Genomic DNA, 18,015 nt, shown 5'->3' with positions numbered 1-18,015 from the left:
ACTCAAGAACTTCTTGACTGGCTATGAAATGTAAGCCTGATATCAGATTTCATTTGCTTCTTAGAATGAGTTGGTATATCATGCTTTAAAAGAGGACGCCATGTTTTATGTCTTTACTTACAAAATAAACATTAACATTTTTTTATAAAAACAACAAGAGGTATTTACAAAATAATGCTACACAAACTTCATTAAAACTTTTAAAATTATACAAGTGTGCTAAGGCTAAAGTTATAGTTCACCCCAATGTGAAAACAAGTCATTTAATTGACCTCACATTCCATAACTGTATTATTTTGTATGAAACAAATTCAGATAATTTAAGGAATATCTGAGCTGCTCTTTTCCATGCAAAGTCTCAATCACTTGTGCAAATGTGCATATAATTACATTGGATGGGGGGGCATCTTGAAGATTTTTTTCAAAATTGAGTGAGTAAATGATCATTTTCATTTTTAGGTGAACTATCACTTTACATATCAAGTGGCCTCGGATTTAAATAATATATCATCTAATAATACAAATGTCAGCTTTGGAAATTAAGCCTCACATTTAAAACTTTCACGTTTAAAAAGAGTTATTTACATTATAATTTAAATATTCATGTGGGATAAAATCAGGACTTGCTGGACGAGCTGGGATCAGATGGCAATTTGGCGTCTTGAAGTAAAGTCTCAAAATCAGGTGAACACACTAGCTTGTGTGTGATGTTTCCTAGCACAGTCATGTCCCCAGTCAGGCCCTCTGACAGCCGCACACACACAAGTTGCTGAAGATACAAAAACAATCATATTCCATGAAACATACTTAATATAAAAATGATACAGTACATTAAAGGAATAGGCCACCCAAAAATGTAAATTTTGGATTACTGTGGATTACTTTTGGATTATTGTTTTTTTGTTTTTTATTTTTGTTTTTTTCAGCTGTTTGGACATTCCGACGGCACCCATTCACTGCAAAGGATTCATTGGTGAGCAAGTGATGTAAAGCTAAATTTCTCTAAATCTGTTCTAAAAGAAAAAAGAAACAAACTCGTCTACATATTGGATAGCCAGAGGGTCAGTAAATTTTTCAAACAACTGTAATTTTTTGGGTAAACCATTCCTTTAATAAATAAAACAGATCCAGTCAACTTCATCATCAGCTGTGCAAAAATATACACACCAGAATGCTACCATAAAGCCCAAACCATTTTCATTTATTTTATTATATGTACATATATAAAAACAAAAACATAATTTTAAAAGAACAGCAATCAAATAGCCTATGCTATAAACATGATGAAACTAGATGAAAGCTGAATAGAGAAGTTCACAGATTCTTCACATATTCTTGCATTGTTTTTTTTTAATTAATATAAACTTGTCATACAGATGTGTATGGTCGTTGTGTCTCAGCTTTTTTCTTTTCAGCACACGTTCTGATGTGTTTGCACAGCTGATACTGTTATTTTTAATTTTGCTACACTGCATCTTTTAAAAAAATTACAATGTGTTAACCCACCTGTAAGAAAGAGAATGCTGCTCCTTCTGAGACATCTAATGTAACATTTCCCATGACCAGCTGGACTTTACCAGACTTTCTAATTTGCAGTTTTCCAATCAGACCCTCTGAGAAGTCAGACAGCACAGGTACAGCGGCTTTATCAGGCTGATCCTAAACAATGACATCATAACAGCATTAAAATCTTTCAGAGCACACTGAAGATATTACATGTTTATAAATGGATGTAGTTTGTCTTCAAATGCTCATGAGGAATTAACATAGAATAAATAATTAAATAAATTATAATGAAAAGCTGAACTTTCACTTACCAGAGCTTTAATCTGCGATGAGCGTTTGTCTTCGGCCTTGCCATCCTTTCTGGTTTTCTCTGGACTTGAGGTTTTAGGTTGACCAGGTATGGTATCAGGAAGTTGAATAAACAGTAGTTCTTCCTTATCTGAAACACTCAGCTTTTGGAACAGTTCTCCAACCGTTGGCTGCTGCAGGCATGCAGACGTGCCCCTTACTAGCACAGGGTATTTTTGCTCTGCTCTGGCTAATTTCAGTGCATTATCAGATGCTGTCTCTTCTTTAACTGCAAAGGTATCTTGGATTTAGTTTGTTTACTATAAACAGAAGAAAAACCAGCTACAAAACAAGCCACATATAATTATTGTTAGCATAAACTGTAACTTACATGAGCTAGCTGCATCTGTTGACAAAAAGTTGCATGACTGATAGAGTGGAAGTCTGATTGGTCTTTGCTTGGGATCATTTTTTAATCCAGGATCGTCCAAAAACTGCTCAATTAAACCAGGAGAAAATTTTAAAATGCTACTGATTAGCTTTCAAGACATCATGAAATGTGTCATATGGACCACAAAACCAGTCTTAAAGGGGTGGTTGATTGTAATTTCACTTCTTTTAACTTTAGTTAGTGTGTAATGTTGCTGTTTCAGCATAAACAATATCTGCAAAGTTGCGAGGCTGAAAGTTCAGTGCAAACCGAGATATTGTCTTTTAAATTTATGGCAGTTCATTGCCTACAAAAATGGCTCGTAGGGACTACAACAAGCTACTTTCCGGGTTGGTGACATCATAAACCCAGATATTACATAAACCCCAACCCTGGGAAAATGGGACGAGGCAGAAGAGGAAGAGTTGTTGCCATATTGTCAAAACTAGCGGCGCACGAAAAAATCTATTCATATATCACGCTACTGTTTACAATACAACCGGATCACATGTGAGGGGCATGACATTTCTGAATGTGGTTTAGCAGTTTAGCGAATCACAACATACTGGGCCAGCTAACCAATCTATGGGCACTGGGCCAGCTAACTAATCTATCCCATCCGATCGTTATTCAGAGAAGGGACAAAGCGGTGTGAAATAAAGGTAAATTATGTGAATTTTGTTTTTTTTTGTTTTTTTTTAAAACAAAGCATTAACACGTTAGACTGCACCCCATAAACACAATCAGGCCTAGAAAAAACCCAGTGAATCACCACTTTAAAGGGGCCATCGGATGCCCATTTTCCACAAGTTGATATGATTCTTTAGGGTCTTAATGAGAAGTCTATAATATACTTTGGTTAAAAATTCTCAATGGTTGTGTGAAACAACACCATTTTTACCTTGTCAAAATGAGCTCTGCAACAATCATCCCATTCTGAGGGATTGTTCCTTTAAATGTAAATGAGCTCTGCTCGCCCCGCCCCTTTCTTCTCTCTGCTGCTCTGAGAGATTGTTTACTTAAGTCGCAAAACTTGCTAACTAGCACGTTATTAGGTAAGGTTTTTTTAAAAAAAAAAAACCTTATACTCACTTCCACTGTAAGTGAAGCTGGATCACGAATGATTTGCGCGAACATAGATGCATTTATGTAGATCAGGAGGGGCATTCCCTTCACAAACAAATGTAATCCACTGCATCTTCAGCGGCTCAGATGTCATGAGGACCACTACGTTCATTATTACATTCAGCAACACAACACCTCAATCGCTCAAGGAGATATTCTTGTCTAACTTACATCCCTGCTCCGGCATCGAAACAATGGAGGTCGGACTGTTACAGCTGATCTGAGGTAAGACGCTCATGTCAATCAACTATCGTGGGAGCGGCCTCTGTTGGTGTGACGCCACACTGACAGGCATTTGAGAATGGCTCGATTTGAAAAAGGGGATATTATTTTTACAGACTGATTAAAAACCACTGTATGGATTTATATCATTATAGGGTAGATTTGTACATACACTGCCAACACACATTAATGTTCAAACAACATGTAAAAGTGAACTTTGCATCCGACGACCCCTTTAAGTTCCACGGGTATATTTGTAGCAACAGCCAGCAGTACATTGTATGGGTCAAAATTATCTATTTTTCTTTTATGCCAAAAATCATTAGGATATTAAGTAAAGATCATGTTCCATGAAGATATTTTGTAAATTCCCCTCCATAAATATATCAAAACTTAACTTTTGATTAGTAATATGCAGTGCTAAGAACTTCATCTGGACAACTTTAAAGGCGATTTTCTCAATATTTAGATTTTTTGCACCCTCAGATTCCAGATTTTCAAATAGTTGTATCTCAGCCAAACACTGTCCTATCCTAACAATTAATGGAAAACTTATTTATTCGACTTTCAGATGATGTATAAATCATAATTTCACAAAATTGACCCTTATGACTGGCTTTGTGGTTCAGAGTAACAAATGATAAACAGTCATTGGACTTACATCATCTCGTTGGAGTTTTTGTAAAATTTCATTATCATCATCCTCTGTATTGTTCTTTTCCTTTTTAATGCATTTTGTGACAAGTGCAGGATCACAGTCACTCAGGTTAGAGCCGCTCCAATTACCTGCAAGATCAAAAACAGACAATCGTAGGTTTTATTTTGATGTAACAAAGTGGTTAATTGTGTAAAAGTGTGAATTGTTTACTACTTTTATAAAAATTAGTTTTTCCATTAAAGCCAATAATTTGTGGGGGCCTTTCTTGCCTCCACAGCAATACAGTTCTAATATAATATCATTATCTGACTGCTTTAAAAATATGCTTTACCTAGTTTCCTGTAGGTGTCTGCTGGACCCTGCTCAAAGATGGAGTGAGACTGAATGATCTGTGGTTTTTCTCGCCGCCGTCTCTCTCTTTGTCTGTCTTCCCTCTCTCTTCTCTCTTTCTTTGGTGCAATATGCGTCTCCTCCTGCAACCTCCAGAGAACAAGTGATTTATATGACAAAAGCCACCTAGTCATATATTTTCAGATAAGAGCTGAAGATGCATGAAATGATTAAAAACTCTGATTCAAATAAAAATGTTAATGGAACGTGAACATGGCAAGTATGACAGTTTATTACAAGGTTTAAAATACTTACTCATCTTTAGTTTTGCGAACAGAATGAACATTTGGTACAAAGGTTTTCTGTAGGGGGAAAAAAACAAAATTAAATCTATATTATCTCACAGCTCTCTATATAAATTTGGATATATAAGTATATCCATCTTTATCCATATACATACAGTATACTCATGTAAAGGAATATATACCATATAGCAAATTCCAACTGTTTGATTGTTTAAATGATCATAAAATGTAAACAATAAATCATGTAAAACTCTCTATAAAGACATACATTCAACTTTATGTTTATGCAGTATATGTGCGTAAAGCACTGCTATACAGAAGACTGCTTCATTGTTGTTACAACATGTAAACTATATATCTATTGGAAAGCCCTCCATGTAAAATTGGATAACTTAAGTATATAAGAAGATATCATGCTCTAAATATTCTATAAAGCTGCTTTAAATAAAAGAGCATTGTGAAAACAACACTGACTTCATCTAATATTTTGGTGTTTTAAACACAGTTGAGATACTTTAATACTGAACCATTGACATTAGAAAGTTCAACCTTTTTATATCCACCCAGGGTCAGATCTCTGGACCGCAGAGAGGTCAGTCTGCCTGGCGGAGGTGGATTCAGTGATATTCGACCTGGCAGTCCTTTACCCAGAGCAAATGATGTTCTGAAAGTGGCAGATGAGCTCGCTTCTGCATCCCCATCTCCATGTTCAGACATTCTGCCAAAACCCACAAACACAAACCCTAGTCAGCTGCCTACCAAGACATTTGTTTTGGGCATTATACGTGATTTTTCAGACTGATACGTTGGTAAAAAGAGCAACGGAGAGTTAACGTTATAAGTGTTGTATAAAACAAACGCTCATTCAAACACAGTTGCTGCGCGTTCACTGAGACTACAGTTCAAGAAGCGCGCGCCTCCATTTTGTTAGCAACCTAAGCTATCAAAACAAAGCCTTTAATACCAGTTAAAGCCATTTGCACCAGCGGATTTGAGAATGCGTGAAATAATGACGGAAAATTACGGTTGCCTTGAATACATAAAAATGAAATTAAAGATTGTACGTACTTGAAATTGGTGTAAACACCTTAAGTCATATCTGTTAAATTCATCCAGCTGACAGCTACATCCTTGCAGAAGCATCATGGGTCACGTGATCTGAATTACCAAAAGAATCTCAAACCACAAAAGAATTTATATTATATTATATTATATTATATTATATTATATTATATTATATTATATTATATTATATTATAGTATGTTTTATATTATTTACTGTTGGTGTTTTATCACATTAATAAATGCATATATAATTTTAGTGCATATTGTCTAAAAATACATAAAATATATCAATCTCATATGGTCTTACATTGTGTCATAATTGTCATTAAACTGTAAACTATTATTATTTGTATACACTTGTTATTTTATACATTATAATATATATATATATATATATATATATATATATAATTTATATTGTAAAAAAATATTAATATATTTATTTTATATGTATATGTTATATGGTCTTATATAGCGGCATATTATTCAACTATTTTAAAGCTAATTTTATAAACTATATTATATTGTTTTAACATGTTTGTATTATATTATATTATATTATAATGTTGTAATGTTTATATTATATTATATTACATACGCACTGTTGTTATTTTATCACATTAATAAATAATTTATTTTTAATGTGTGTGTGTATATATATATATATATATATATTGTAGAAATATATAAAATATATTTATCTCATATGGTCTTATGTTATAATTGTCATTAAACTGTAAACTGTTTTGTAACTTCTATTATTTATATTAATATAAATATTAATTATATATATTAATTCTATTATTTATATTAATTTGTTTATAGACTGTTGTTATTTATAAAAACGTATACCTTATATTATATAATTTATATAATAATAATTTATAGCATTTTGTTGTAAAAAAAATATATATATTTTTATATGTATAGCTTATATAGCGTCATAATATTAAACTATTTTAAAACTAATTACTAATTTAATAAAACAATTTATTTGAAGCATTTATATTAAAAAAATATAAAATATATTTATATTCTATATTCATTTCACTTGGTCTTATAAATAAGTCTTATTTGAGTTAATTGTAACTACTGTTTATTATAACTAATATAATAAACTATATTATATATAATATTGTTTTATATATGTAGTTATTTTTTAAAACAAAGCAGTAATAATGTAAACCCACTGGCTGTGTCTCAAAACTCAAAACGTGAGCTGCTTACCTACTTAGACCACATTTTGGGGCATCATAGTAGGCTGACTACTAACGGGCCAAAAATGGTGTTTAGTAGGCAGTTCACTAAGTTTTGTGGCAGACCTCTTCCATCCACCCTTCTTCTGGCTCCTATTGAACAAAGGGCGGCGCTCTGCTTTTGCCTGCCCTCACTTTATACTCCGGTCAATGTAAGTCCCACAGAGCCCGTGGCCGCGATGACTGGCGCTCACTCTCCGCGGGAATGATCTGATCTGACGGCTGCGGAGAGTCAGCGGTGCTCTGTGAAAGTCATGGCCACTCAGTGTGAACCCTTAAGCGGATACTTACAGCAGTCTGATCCGGGCTCCAACAGCGAGCGCAGCGCTGATTCCCCTCTGCCCGTGTCTGAGGATGACTCCAGCGGACCCACGGCACCTCCGGACCCCGAGTGGACCGAGGAAAGGTTTCGAGTGGACCGGAAAAAACTTGAGATCATGTTATTAGGTAAAACTCTTGTTTCCATGACAACATTTAACATTTTTAGAGAGTTTAAAGAGTTATAAACAAACACTCTGAAAGTAACACAAAGTTTACTACTCGAAATGCACAAATGCTGTTAGTAATTTTCTTGTTTTAACTGAGCAAACACTAAAATAGTAATGTAAAATCTAATGCATTGCTTTCAGTTATGTTCCTCCTCTCCTTTGTTCACCTCTCATATATAAATCTCGTTTCCATATCTGTTTTCAGAAGCATACGTTTAAATAAATAGTATTAGGAAATTATTAGGAAATAACCTAGCAGCCCAGACTTTGAAAATTAGTTAAAGCTCCATCGTTCATTATACACAAAGAGCTTTCAACTGTTTCGAAGTTTATAGTATAGCTTGAAAGTAGTCATAGCTATATGTCATTTAAATATTTTAGTTTTCTGATTTTTAATGTATGCCTGGGAAATAATTTAACCTTTTCCACATTATTGTGTGTGTGTGTATTTATATATAAAATAATTCTGATATTTAAGTGTTTAGTGTAAAAATCACCAGGTGTAACACTGTTTTAATGTAAGAAAGACTGTACTGTATACTGTATATTCTTTTAGAAGTACATGAACTGTATGTGCAGTGAACAACTAGGGGGCAATAGGGGGCAGTGTTAACGCATTTCTGCTTATGACGTTGGTCTTGAATGTTGTGTTTTCCTCAGTTTGTTGAAGTTATTGTAAAACAAGTGACTGGGTAGTGAACTGCTTCAGAAACGTGCAGGATGAAATTAAGTTTATTTTTTGGACGATGAATTGTCACGTTTTTGGCTTATGATACTGAGTGCATGTGGCTTTAACTTAGTAGAGAACAGAACTGAGCAAAGAAAATGTTCTATTGGTTTAAGTACAGACACAAATCATTTATAAATGCCACTTTTCCTTTTTCAACTAGTGAATTTATCAAGCAGTTGATAAAAATCGACAGGGACTTCTCATTCCCCCCGGCTCCGTAGGGATGGTAAAACGCTTTGAAGCTGTCTGCTGTAATACTTTGTCCATGTCGGGTCATGCTTTCCATGTTGTTTCATGGTTCTGAGTGAGTTCAGAAAGGGACATCGTCATCATCCTACACTCACAAAGTCTCAAAGTTCAGTTCACCACAGCAATCCTTCCTGCTGAGGTCATTCAGCATCTCCTCAAAGGGTTTTACAGTGTACTTGATCAACCTGCTTGCTGAAGGAATGCCATTACGATTAGGATTCTCCTAGAAGACACACAAATGAGATTTATTTGCCAAACCAAATGATAGGAATTCAGCATTACTCAATTCAGTCATAAAACTAGTGTACAAACATGAAGCGTCATTGTGTTACATAAACACAACCATTCTACAATGCACTGTTATTGTGAAAAATTTTTTTTTAATTCAAGTTATTCTTTGAATAGACATTCTGGTATGTCAATGGTGCATACTTCATTGGCAGCTGTTACAAGATTTAGTGTTATTTTTGTTAAAGAAGGCTCAGAAGTTGTTAATCACATGAGCAATTTTCAAATATTTCCAAGTTCCAAGTCCAATCATCACGTTTAATAGCCATGACTGAAGAGAACTGCTCATCTCTACTTGTTTTCAAAAATGTTAACCTCACAGGTGTTCGCTCCAAAAACACTTAGTCCGTCAGATACAATAAGAAAAGTTAAGCAACATTCAAGACCACTTTTATGGAGCTCATTATACCTCTTGGATGGGAACATCTATTAATCATCTCATTTTATAACTATTTTCGCTGGCTCATGTGGAAGAATAGCTCACTGTCATTCTGGAATTCTCTAGAATCAGTCATGAATCACATAAAGGCATGAATTTGTTTTCTGTTCCAGAAGTGTAATTATTAAATTTGTGTAGATTATGTTGAGAAGGAATGTGTTCATACCCAGATGAATTGTGAGCTGTGTCTGTTTAAGCTTATGTTCACGGCACTACAGTGTCAAAATGATATACATGCTTCTGTGTGAAGATCAGCACCCATATAATGTAATATGCGGTTTGCTGAAAATAGAGAGCTGCCTATGTATAGGCAGCATTTTAATGCATCATGAGCTCCCAATGCTAAAGCTGTTTCAAAAAGTGGTCAGAATAATTATTAGAATAATATTATTTTTGCATTCAATTTAATTGTGCATGCTCATTTCTCAGATTTGTACATTTCAATTTAAAAGTTAATAATTAAACACTGTTAAATGTAATCAAAATGAATATTAATTTTTCATATATGCAATGTTGTTATTCCCAAATGATCTTGCATTCATTTAAATGCTTCGTGTTTTATTTTTTTATGTATTTAGCCAAAATAGTAGTAGTAATTTTAATAGTAAATAATAGCCAAATAAGTGTCATATATATAGCTATCGGCTATAGCATGAAAATGATTACTAATGTAGTGGCATGAGACAGAATTTTAGAATTGGTGCATCCATAATAGTTGCATAAGACACTTATGAGGTCCCTTTTTGTTAGGATGCTGCCTTATGCGGTCACTTGTACAGTAGACAAAATGGTAACCAACTAGATTTTTATATAGAGCCATAAAAGTTAATAATATATAAATCAATTCTGTTTATACAGTCAAACCAAAATTTATTCAGACACCTTCAACATTTATTAAATTATCACTGCTTAATCACTATAGTTTAGAAAATGGTAATAAAATATGACAAGAACTCAGAGTTGTAAAAAGGTCACATTACCAATTAAATAAAAACGCTTAAGCAAAACATGGTCAGGTCAAAGTGTCTGAATAATTTTTCATACCAGATTAAGAATTTTTGGGTATAATATGTCACAGTTTACTTTATTGTGCTATCATTTATGTAATCACTTTATGTAAATGATTACATAAATGAACTATAGTGTCCTGCACCCACTAGTAAAAAAAAATATCAAAAATCATATTTGGTGTCTGAAATTTTTTTTGGTTTGTCTGTATTAGCTGGCCTTAAGTATTATGTACATACATTTAGATTAATAATTTGATACAATGCGCTTATTGTGCACATACATGCTTTTATATTGTACTTATATTAAAAAAAAATACCTGCATGTAATTACATCTGCAGTTAATTTTTGTAATTACATTTTTAATTACACTGTTGACCAATCCCTTACACATTAACCCACTCTTAAACCTACCCATACAACCAGACCTGTCCCTAACCTAACCTGTATCCTAATAGCAGCAAAAGTGTTTTTTAAAACAATATGAACACAATAAGTACTTTTTTATGTAAGTGCATAGTACTTAAATCCACTTAATGTAAAGTGGGACCTCAATTAGCCATTGGTGCACTGTAAAAAGTTTTCACCAATTTCAACTTAAAAACTTAAGTTCAGCCACTGCCTTATAATTTTTAAGTTAAATCAACTTAAAACTACTTTTTAACTCATTACAATAAAATGAGTTAAAATTACTTTTAAGCTGATTTAACTTGAGTTGAAATTACTTGTACTTTTAAGTTGATTTAACTTAAGCTGCTAAACTTAAGTTTTTAAGTTGAAACTGGTGAAAACGTTTTACAGTGTAAAGATAAATAGTAGCTATACAGCTGAACTAATTTCTTCCTTATACATTAAGATTTTTTGGCTGATTCTTGTAACATATTGCAAATGGCAAAGACCGATGGAAACAGGTGAGATGGATTCAGAGTTGGGAGCAGTCAACCCAGTTGTTCACGCTGTACTGTAGGAATGCAGTAGTGACGTTGAAAGTCCTCTTGATAGGTCAATTTAAGCGTATTTGGGAGATTACTGTTTATTATTTCAATTTCTTGACTTTCTAGATAGTGTTTGCGCATTTAAGGAGTAGTTCTCTCTGTACAGTCTACATCAAGGACTTTGGGTTTTTCCAAATTTCCAAAGCCCAGATTGTTTTGCATTACGTGTCTTAGATGAGATGGAAACGTTTTTTCTTCTCAAATCTTGGCTAGAGATTGGCAAAAGTCCGTCTGCAAAAGAAATTCCCAAACAAGTTTACACAACAGCTCATAGAGTCAACGTCTTTGATCATCCTAAGTTAGACTCGGGCATCGTAGTGAACTAGCAGTCTGTCTGAGAGTCCAAACAGGAAGGGATCAAATGCCTTGTTTAACAAGCATAGCTCTTATCACAGATGGGATTGATCCATTCTGGGGAGCCCAAATAAAACATTGTTGCTGCCTGGTGATTTTGTGAAACACTTAGGTTTTTATAGGAGGTTTATAATGTGGAAAGGCCTAAGCTTTTTGGTTTGGCTTCAGAGTTATTTTTCCCATTTTAAAGACTTTGGTTTACTAAGACAATAATTTATTTACTACATATCCTTGCTTGCTAAATTCCTGGTGAACTGAGACACTAAAATGGCCTTCTATTTATGCAAATACAAAGAGTACATTCTGAAACTGCTTATGTGTTAAGTATACTTTGGCTAAGTGTGTTCTGGGTATGTTTGTGAGCGTGCTTGGCCAAGGCCTGGTTAAAAAGTTCATCTTTTTGTTGTCCGTTGGATGAAAGTATAGAGACAGGAAGTGAGTCCGGTGAGGAATGTGCTTGGGGCTAACTGTCCTCTGGATGGAGGCCTAGGGAAACACTTTTCTCTGTAGCTTTCAGAGGGTAAACGTGGCATTTTCCCCAAGAACTACTGCTGAGGTGAATCGCCTGTGGCCTCGATCTCGAGTTCAGAGCGGTATGGTGTTTCAAGCACGTCGGACAGACAAAGCAACTCAGCTGGCACGTAGCAAGCCTAATACAATGCAAAAGGCCATTAAACATGGAAAGAATGGAAATCAGTCTGTAAAAGGTGGTAGAATTTAGTATATTGGGAGCATTCAGGAAACCCTGGCTTGTGTTGTTCGGGTCTGAGAGACCCCTGAGAGGTGGTGGGCGGAAGAGTCCCAGTGCTCGAAGCACATAATTCACTGCAGCTGTTGGAGAGTCTCTGTTTTTAAAAAATGCTGGCGCGGACCAGAGACTTTGTTATGACAAGGAAAAGAACGAGCCATTACACTACAGCTACTAACTCAACTCATCTGAGTCGAAAACCAAATGGTTGTTTTTCAAAGCGATCAAACCTGTAAACGTGATACATCTTGGATTGCCACATGTTGTTTATAGACATGCATTTTTTGTTGACGAGACAAAAAATCTATTTTATTCATTGGCATTGGCATTTTATACAAAAATAATCAGTGATTACATTTCGTAGTTTGTGTTTAGGTGATCCTCGCAGTTCACTTAAAACAGTTTTGTAGAATCCACCCATGAGTTTCCCGGCAAAATGAGTGATGTCATTGCGCTTACAAATCGTACAGTTTAAGTCACAAGTTACAGAATTATGAATAATTTCCTGGGGTTCCACTATTACTGCATGCCTACTGGCTGTGGCTTCCCAGATATTGGCTTAAAGCAGCATTTAAGCTGCCTGCAGGGTCAATGACGTTGCACGTTTTTTTTTTTGGGTCCAGAAGTTGTTCAGAAATACATTACACATAAAGTATGTTTATGTTAATTATATTAGTAACGTAGTGAGAGATATTTTTAACTTCTTTATTAAAATTCATAGTTTTTATTACTTGTGTTATATTTCCTATTTAATTTTTTTAAGCATCACAGTAAAAATGCGTAGGTCATTGTGTGATCAAAGTGTAGAAAAAAATTCAGAAAATTCTTAAAAGCTATAGTATTTAAAGCTGTCCTATTATATACACTGGCGTTCAAAAGTCTGAGATCAGTAAAATTATTAATGTTTAGTATTTTCTGCTCATTAAGGCTGCATTTACTTGATTAAAAATACAGAAAAAAAGTAGTATTGTGAAATATTATTGCAATTTAAAATTGATTTCTATTCTAATATACTTTAAAATATAATTTATTCCTGTGATGATTACTACAGTCTTCATTGTCACATGATCCTTCAGAAATAATTTGAATTTTCTGATTTATTATTTCTAATGTTAGAAACAGTTGTGCTGCTTAATATTTCGAAGCCTGTGATACTTATTTTTAGGATTCTTTGATGAATACAAAATTAAAAAGAACTGTATTTACTTAAAATAGAAATATTTTGAAACAATGTACACCACCGTTCAAAGTTTGGGGTCAGCAATTTTTTTCTTTTCTCTTTGTTTGAAGAAAATTAATACTTTTATTCAGTACTAAGCTGATAAAAAGTGATAGTAAAGACTTATATGTTTAGAAAATATTTTTATTTTGAATAAATGCTGTCCTGAAATCCTGATTAAAGTATCCTGAAAAAAATGGCACAGGTTTCCAAAAAAAATATTGAGCAGCACAACTGTTTTCAACATTGATAATAAATCATCATATTACAATGATTTTTGAAGGATTATGTGACACTGAAGACTGGAGTAATGATGCAGATGAAAATTCAGCTTTGCATTACAGAAATAAATCATATTTTAAAGTATATCAAAATAGAAAGCTGTTATTTTAAATTGCAATAATATTTCATAATATTAGTTTTTTTTCCCTGTATTTTTGAAAATGATAAAAATCTTACTCATCCCAAACCTTTGAACGGCAGTGTATAGATAATATATATAATAAAATAATAAATATATGATATAATAAAATTGCTCAATCATAATATTTGATAGTACATTTTTTTTTGTTGTTGTTGTTATTGTTTTTTTTTAAGATATTGTAGATTATCAATCATCAAATGGAGTAACCCCAAGAAATGATAATAAAAATATGTATATTTGGAAGAAAAAAATAAAATTGAAAATGTTTTTGAAAGTAATGATCACGTCACTTGACATTAAAGTTGCGAAGTAACCGAAGTACTGACAGATCTATATTTTGACGTACATCTTAGTGAATCTTTCTATCCATCATTTGTTGATTGGATAGAGGCTGATCTGAATACGAGTTTGCAGCCAATTATAAGAAAGGGGCGGAGTTTAAGCAGACAAAATGACTGGAGAAGTTCCGAATACATCACCGGAAAGAAGTCTGTTGTAAATATGTTATAATCTTTTTAAATAGGTAGTCACATATCCTACCTATTCAATTTTACTACAATTAATATAGGCAACATTTTACATGAGCATTTTAAACTTAAAATTATTTATTATTTAACCCCAAGGCAGACAATTTCCAGTACGTCTGTTTTTAAGTGGGAGACTCTTAAATTAAACACTCATATTAATGGATCCTTATCCCAGTGAACAGAGCCAAGAAAGGCAGCTGCCGATAATGGTTTCTCAATACGCTGTTGAGTCCAGCTTTTGGCGGATACTGCGTATGTTGCTGGTATGTACCCTCCATCCACAGATAATCTGGAGAAAGCGTGCATTCTTCCAGACTGACTCACGCTCAGCTGGGACATGTGAACGATGTGCCACAATCTGCAGACAAACTGCAAGCTTTGTTTATCATTTTTAATGGTTTCCGTTAACTCTCTTTACGGGTCAGAGACAAAGGATATCCGAGATGATGAAAGGAAAGATCTTGTAAAACTCAGTACGTGCTGGCCAAGTTCATGGAAGGGTAATCTTTGTAGTCTATTCATGTAGGTTTCATACTTTTTTAAGGGAATGTTTATTCCATTTTCAGTAATAGGCTTAATTTAAAGTCTCTTGCTCATGCAACATGAGCGGAATGAATTTCTGCTCATTGTTGCTTCAAATTTGCTGCTTAACATATAAAAGGCCCAATTACTCTACAAATGTCAAGTGGAGTAACCAATCAAAAGTGATAAAATACAGTATTTTCCTTATGTTTTCAAATGATTATTCCAAATATATTTCAAAGTTAAAAGTATTTTTTAAAAATCATGAATATTTTGAGGAGTAATTCCACCAGACATTGAAAAACCTAAACCTACTTTGCCACATAATTTGACAAGTTAAAAATATTTGATATTAAAGAGGTCATCGGATTCAAACTTCACTTTTACATGTTGTTTGAACATTAATAATGTGTTGGCAGTGTATGTACACATCTACCCTATTATGACAAAAATCCATGCAGTGGTTTTTAATTAATCTGTAAAAATAATATCCCCTTTTTCAAATCGAGCCATTCTCGGATGCCTGTGGCGTCACACAGACAGAGGCCACTCCCACGATAGTTGATTGACATGAGCGTCTTACCTCAGATCAGCTGTAACAGTCCGACCTCCATTTTTTCAATGCCGGAGCAGGGATGTAAGTTAGACAAGAATATCTCCGATTGAGGTGTTGTGTTGCTGGATGTAATAATAAACATAGTGGTCGTCATTTACTCCCGACATCTGAGCCGCTGAAGATGCAGTGGATTACGTTTGTTTGTGAAGGGAATACGCCTCCCGATCTACATAAATGTGTCTATGTTCGCTCAAATCATTCATGATCCAGCGTCACCTACAGCAGAAGTGAGTATACGTTTTTTTTTTTTTATAAATCTCTGCAATCACATTTCCTAATAACGTGCTAGTTTCGCGGCTAAATGCACTAAATGTGGCTAAAGCAAACAATCTCTCAGAGCAGCTCCTTACACCACAGAGAGAAGAGAGGGGCGGGGCAAGCAGAGCTCATTTGCATTTAAAGGAACAATCCCTCAGAATGGGATGATTTTTGCAGAGCTTATTTTGAAAGTAAAAAGGGTGTTGTTTTACACAAGCATTGAGAATTTTTAACCAAAGTATATTATAGACTTTTCATTAAGACCCTAAAGAATCATATCAACTTGTGGAAAATGGGCATCCGATGACCCCTTTAAAACTAAAATTAAAACCTTACTGATCATGTGGGTCTAGAAGTCCAATAACTTGGCTTTAATTATGTTGGTTACACCACAATGACTTTGATTTGCCAGACAAAATTTTGTAAAATAAATATTATATTTCACCAAATTTGGTCAATTTGCTCGTGTCAAAAATGAAGCCGAAAATATCAAAATGGATTGTATTTTTTTTTATTGATTTTTAATGAATGAATTAATTTATTTATTTAATCAAACAAGTGGCGTGAATTGAGAATCTTGGACTCCAGTGTGTGTGTTTTTTTAGTTGTTTTAATGTAAACATTAGTTGTTTTATTTTTATATTAGTCATCTGTGCATTGCTAGATATGAAATGTTATTGTGCAAATTACGTTATTGTACGTCATTAAATGTCACGAACCTCATGTGCTCCTGGTTGCAAACGCAATGCAACATGGTCTTTAGAGGCTTTAACATGTTTGTAATCTGTGATGCTTTTAGCTTGCCACTGTTTATGCATCCCAAAAACATCAGACCATTAGTATTGTGCTGTTTGAATTATGCAACATTTCCATGACATCAGTTTGAATGATCATGATATCGTAGCCAACAGTTATGAGATCAGCAAATCCAGTTGGAGCCTTGGACCCGGCAGCATCACACATCTGTGCGATTGTTTGGTGGTTTCCATGCAACAGCTGGGCCGTTGTTCCCGCAGAGGTCCACTGAACCAGCGTAATGACATATTTAATAGATACGTTTTCCATCATAAGCAATTTAAAGCGCACAAATAAAAGATAGAGTCCCTCTGAAGCAACATTGTGTCAAGTGCCAGACTTTTTAAAGAACTGAATGGGATCTCATTAATTCTCAGTTCATGAGTAACTCCCACCTGTAATTGAACTTATAACCCTTGTTTTTGCAGGCCAGAACTTTTGACTATTAAGATTCCAGTGTCTTAAGTAAGATAATAATGTTAACAGTTGTGGCAGAGCAGGATTAAACCGCAGTATTTTTGTGTTTAAGAATCTGTTTAAGAGAGCTTTACACTTAATTCTTAAAATGCTACCATACTGATGTAAACAAGGAGGTATATTATACCTGGAGCTGTTTGTTCATTTTAATTAATGACAGTAGCACCACTGAAAATTAACATGTTAATGATTTATGTGGAGTTTGTAATTGTAATAATAAAATAAATTAAAAATACATTTATTATTTATTTATTAAATTAGCTCATTGTTAAAAGAAGTTCACCCAAAAATAAAAATAAGCTGAAATTGTACTGCAATTGCAACTGTAATTGCATCCTAGATGAATTTGTTTGTTCATCAGAACTGATTTGGAGAAATGTAGCATTACATAACTTGCTCACCAATGGATCCTCTGCAGTGAATGGGTGCCGTCAGAATGAGAGTCCAAACAGCTGCTAAAAACATCACAATAATAAACAAGTTATCCATACCACTTTTACTTTTGATATGAAACAAAGTCTCAGAGTTCAAATTCTGTCAATTTTATTACAATATTCAAACAATAAATGCTGTTTTGGCGCTGTTTAATGTGGAGTGACAGACTGATCTCAATCGCTCAATCAGTGTTTAAACCGCGAAAAGACGTCAGTATAACAACAGCTTGTAAACAATGTCACGTAACGTCACATTTAC

General features: G+C 34.0%; 2 protein-coding genes across 3 annotated transcripts in view; one reads left to right on the top strand and one right to left on the bottom strand.

The window, feature by feature from the left end:
- Positions 1–63: 63 nt before the first annotated feature.
- On the bottom strand, positions 64–6,012 carry zgc:171971 (uncharacterized protein LOC569690 homolog). The gene is made up of 9 exons (XM_051124518.1): positions 5,933–6,012; positions 5,414–5,582; positions 4,875–4,921; positions 4,561–4,709; positions 4,233–4,357; positions 2,186–2,288; positions 1,818–2,083; positions 1,507–1,659; positions 64–769 (listed from the first exon to the last, which is right to left on the bottom strand). The coding sequence occupies exons 2-9, from the start codon at positions 5,579–5,581 to the stop codon at positions 617–619; spliced, it is 1,164 nt and encodes a 387-aa protein (XP_050980475.1). The 5' UTR covers position 5,582; positions 5,933–6,012; the 3' UTR covers positions 64–616.
- A 1,314-nt stretch (positions 6,013–7,326) lies between these two features.
- Positions 7,327–18,015, top strand: part of bicc1b (BicC family RNA binding protein 1b) — a 103,169-nt gene continuing 92,480 nt past the window's right edge. The window contains exon 1 of one of the 2 annotated variants that reach the window (XM_051124511.1): positions 7,327–7,632. In XM_051124511.1, the coding sequence (XP_050980468.1) occupies positions 7,440–7,632 (193 nt within the window). In that variant the 5' untranslated portion in view covers positions 7,327–7,439. The remainder of the gene's footprint in view (positions 7,633–18,015) is intronic. The other variant, XM_051124510.1, reaches the window with a different exon arrangement.

This window comes from Labeo rohita, chromosome 12, assembly GCF_022985175.1.
Source record: "Labeo rohita strain BAU-BD-2019 chromosome 12, IGBB_LRoh.1.0, whole genome shotgun sequence".
Taxonomy (NCBI): domain Eukaryota; kingdom Metazoa; phylum Chordata; class Actinopteri; order Cypriniformes; family Cyprinidae; genus Labeo; species Labeo rohita.
Note: the sequence above shows the minus strand (reverse complement) of the source record. Positions and strands in the feature narration are given on the sequence as shown.

Coding starts and splice junctions, on each gene's coding strand:
- zgc:171971 (XM_051124518.1), bottom strand. CDS start 5,581: ATGTCTGAACATGGAGATGGGGATGCAGAAGCGAGCTCATCTGCCACT. Junction 4,358..4,560: donor AGACACCTACAGGAAACTAG/GTAAAGCATATT, acceptor TTGATCTTGCAG/GTAATTGGAGCGGCTCTAAC. Junction 2,084..2,185: donor AACAGATGCAGCTAGCTCAT/GTAAGTTACAGT, acceptor ATACCTTTGCAG/TTAAAGAAGAGACAGCATCT.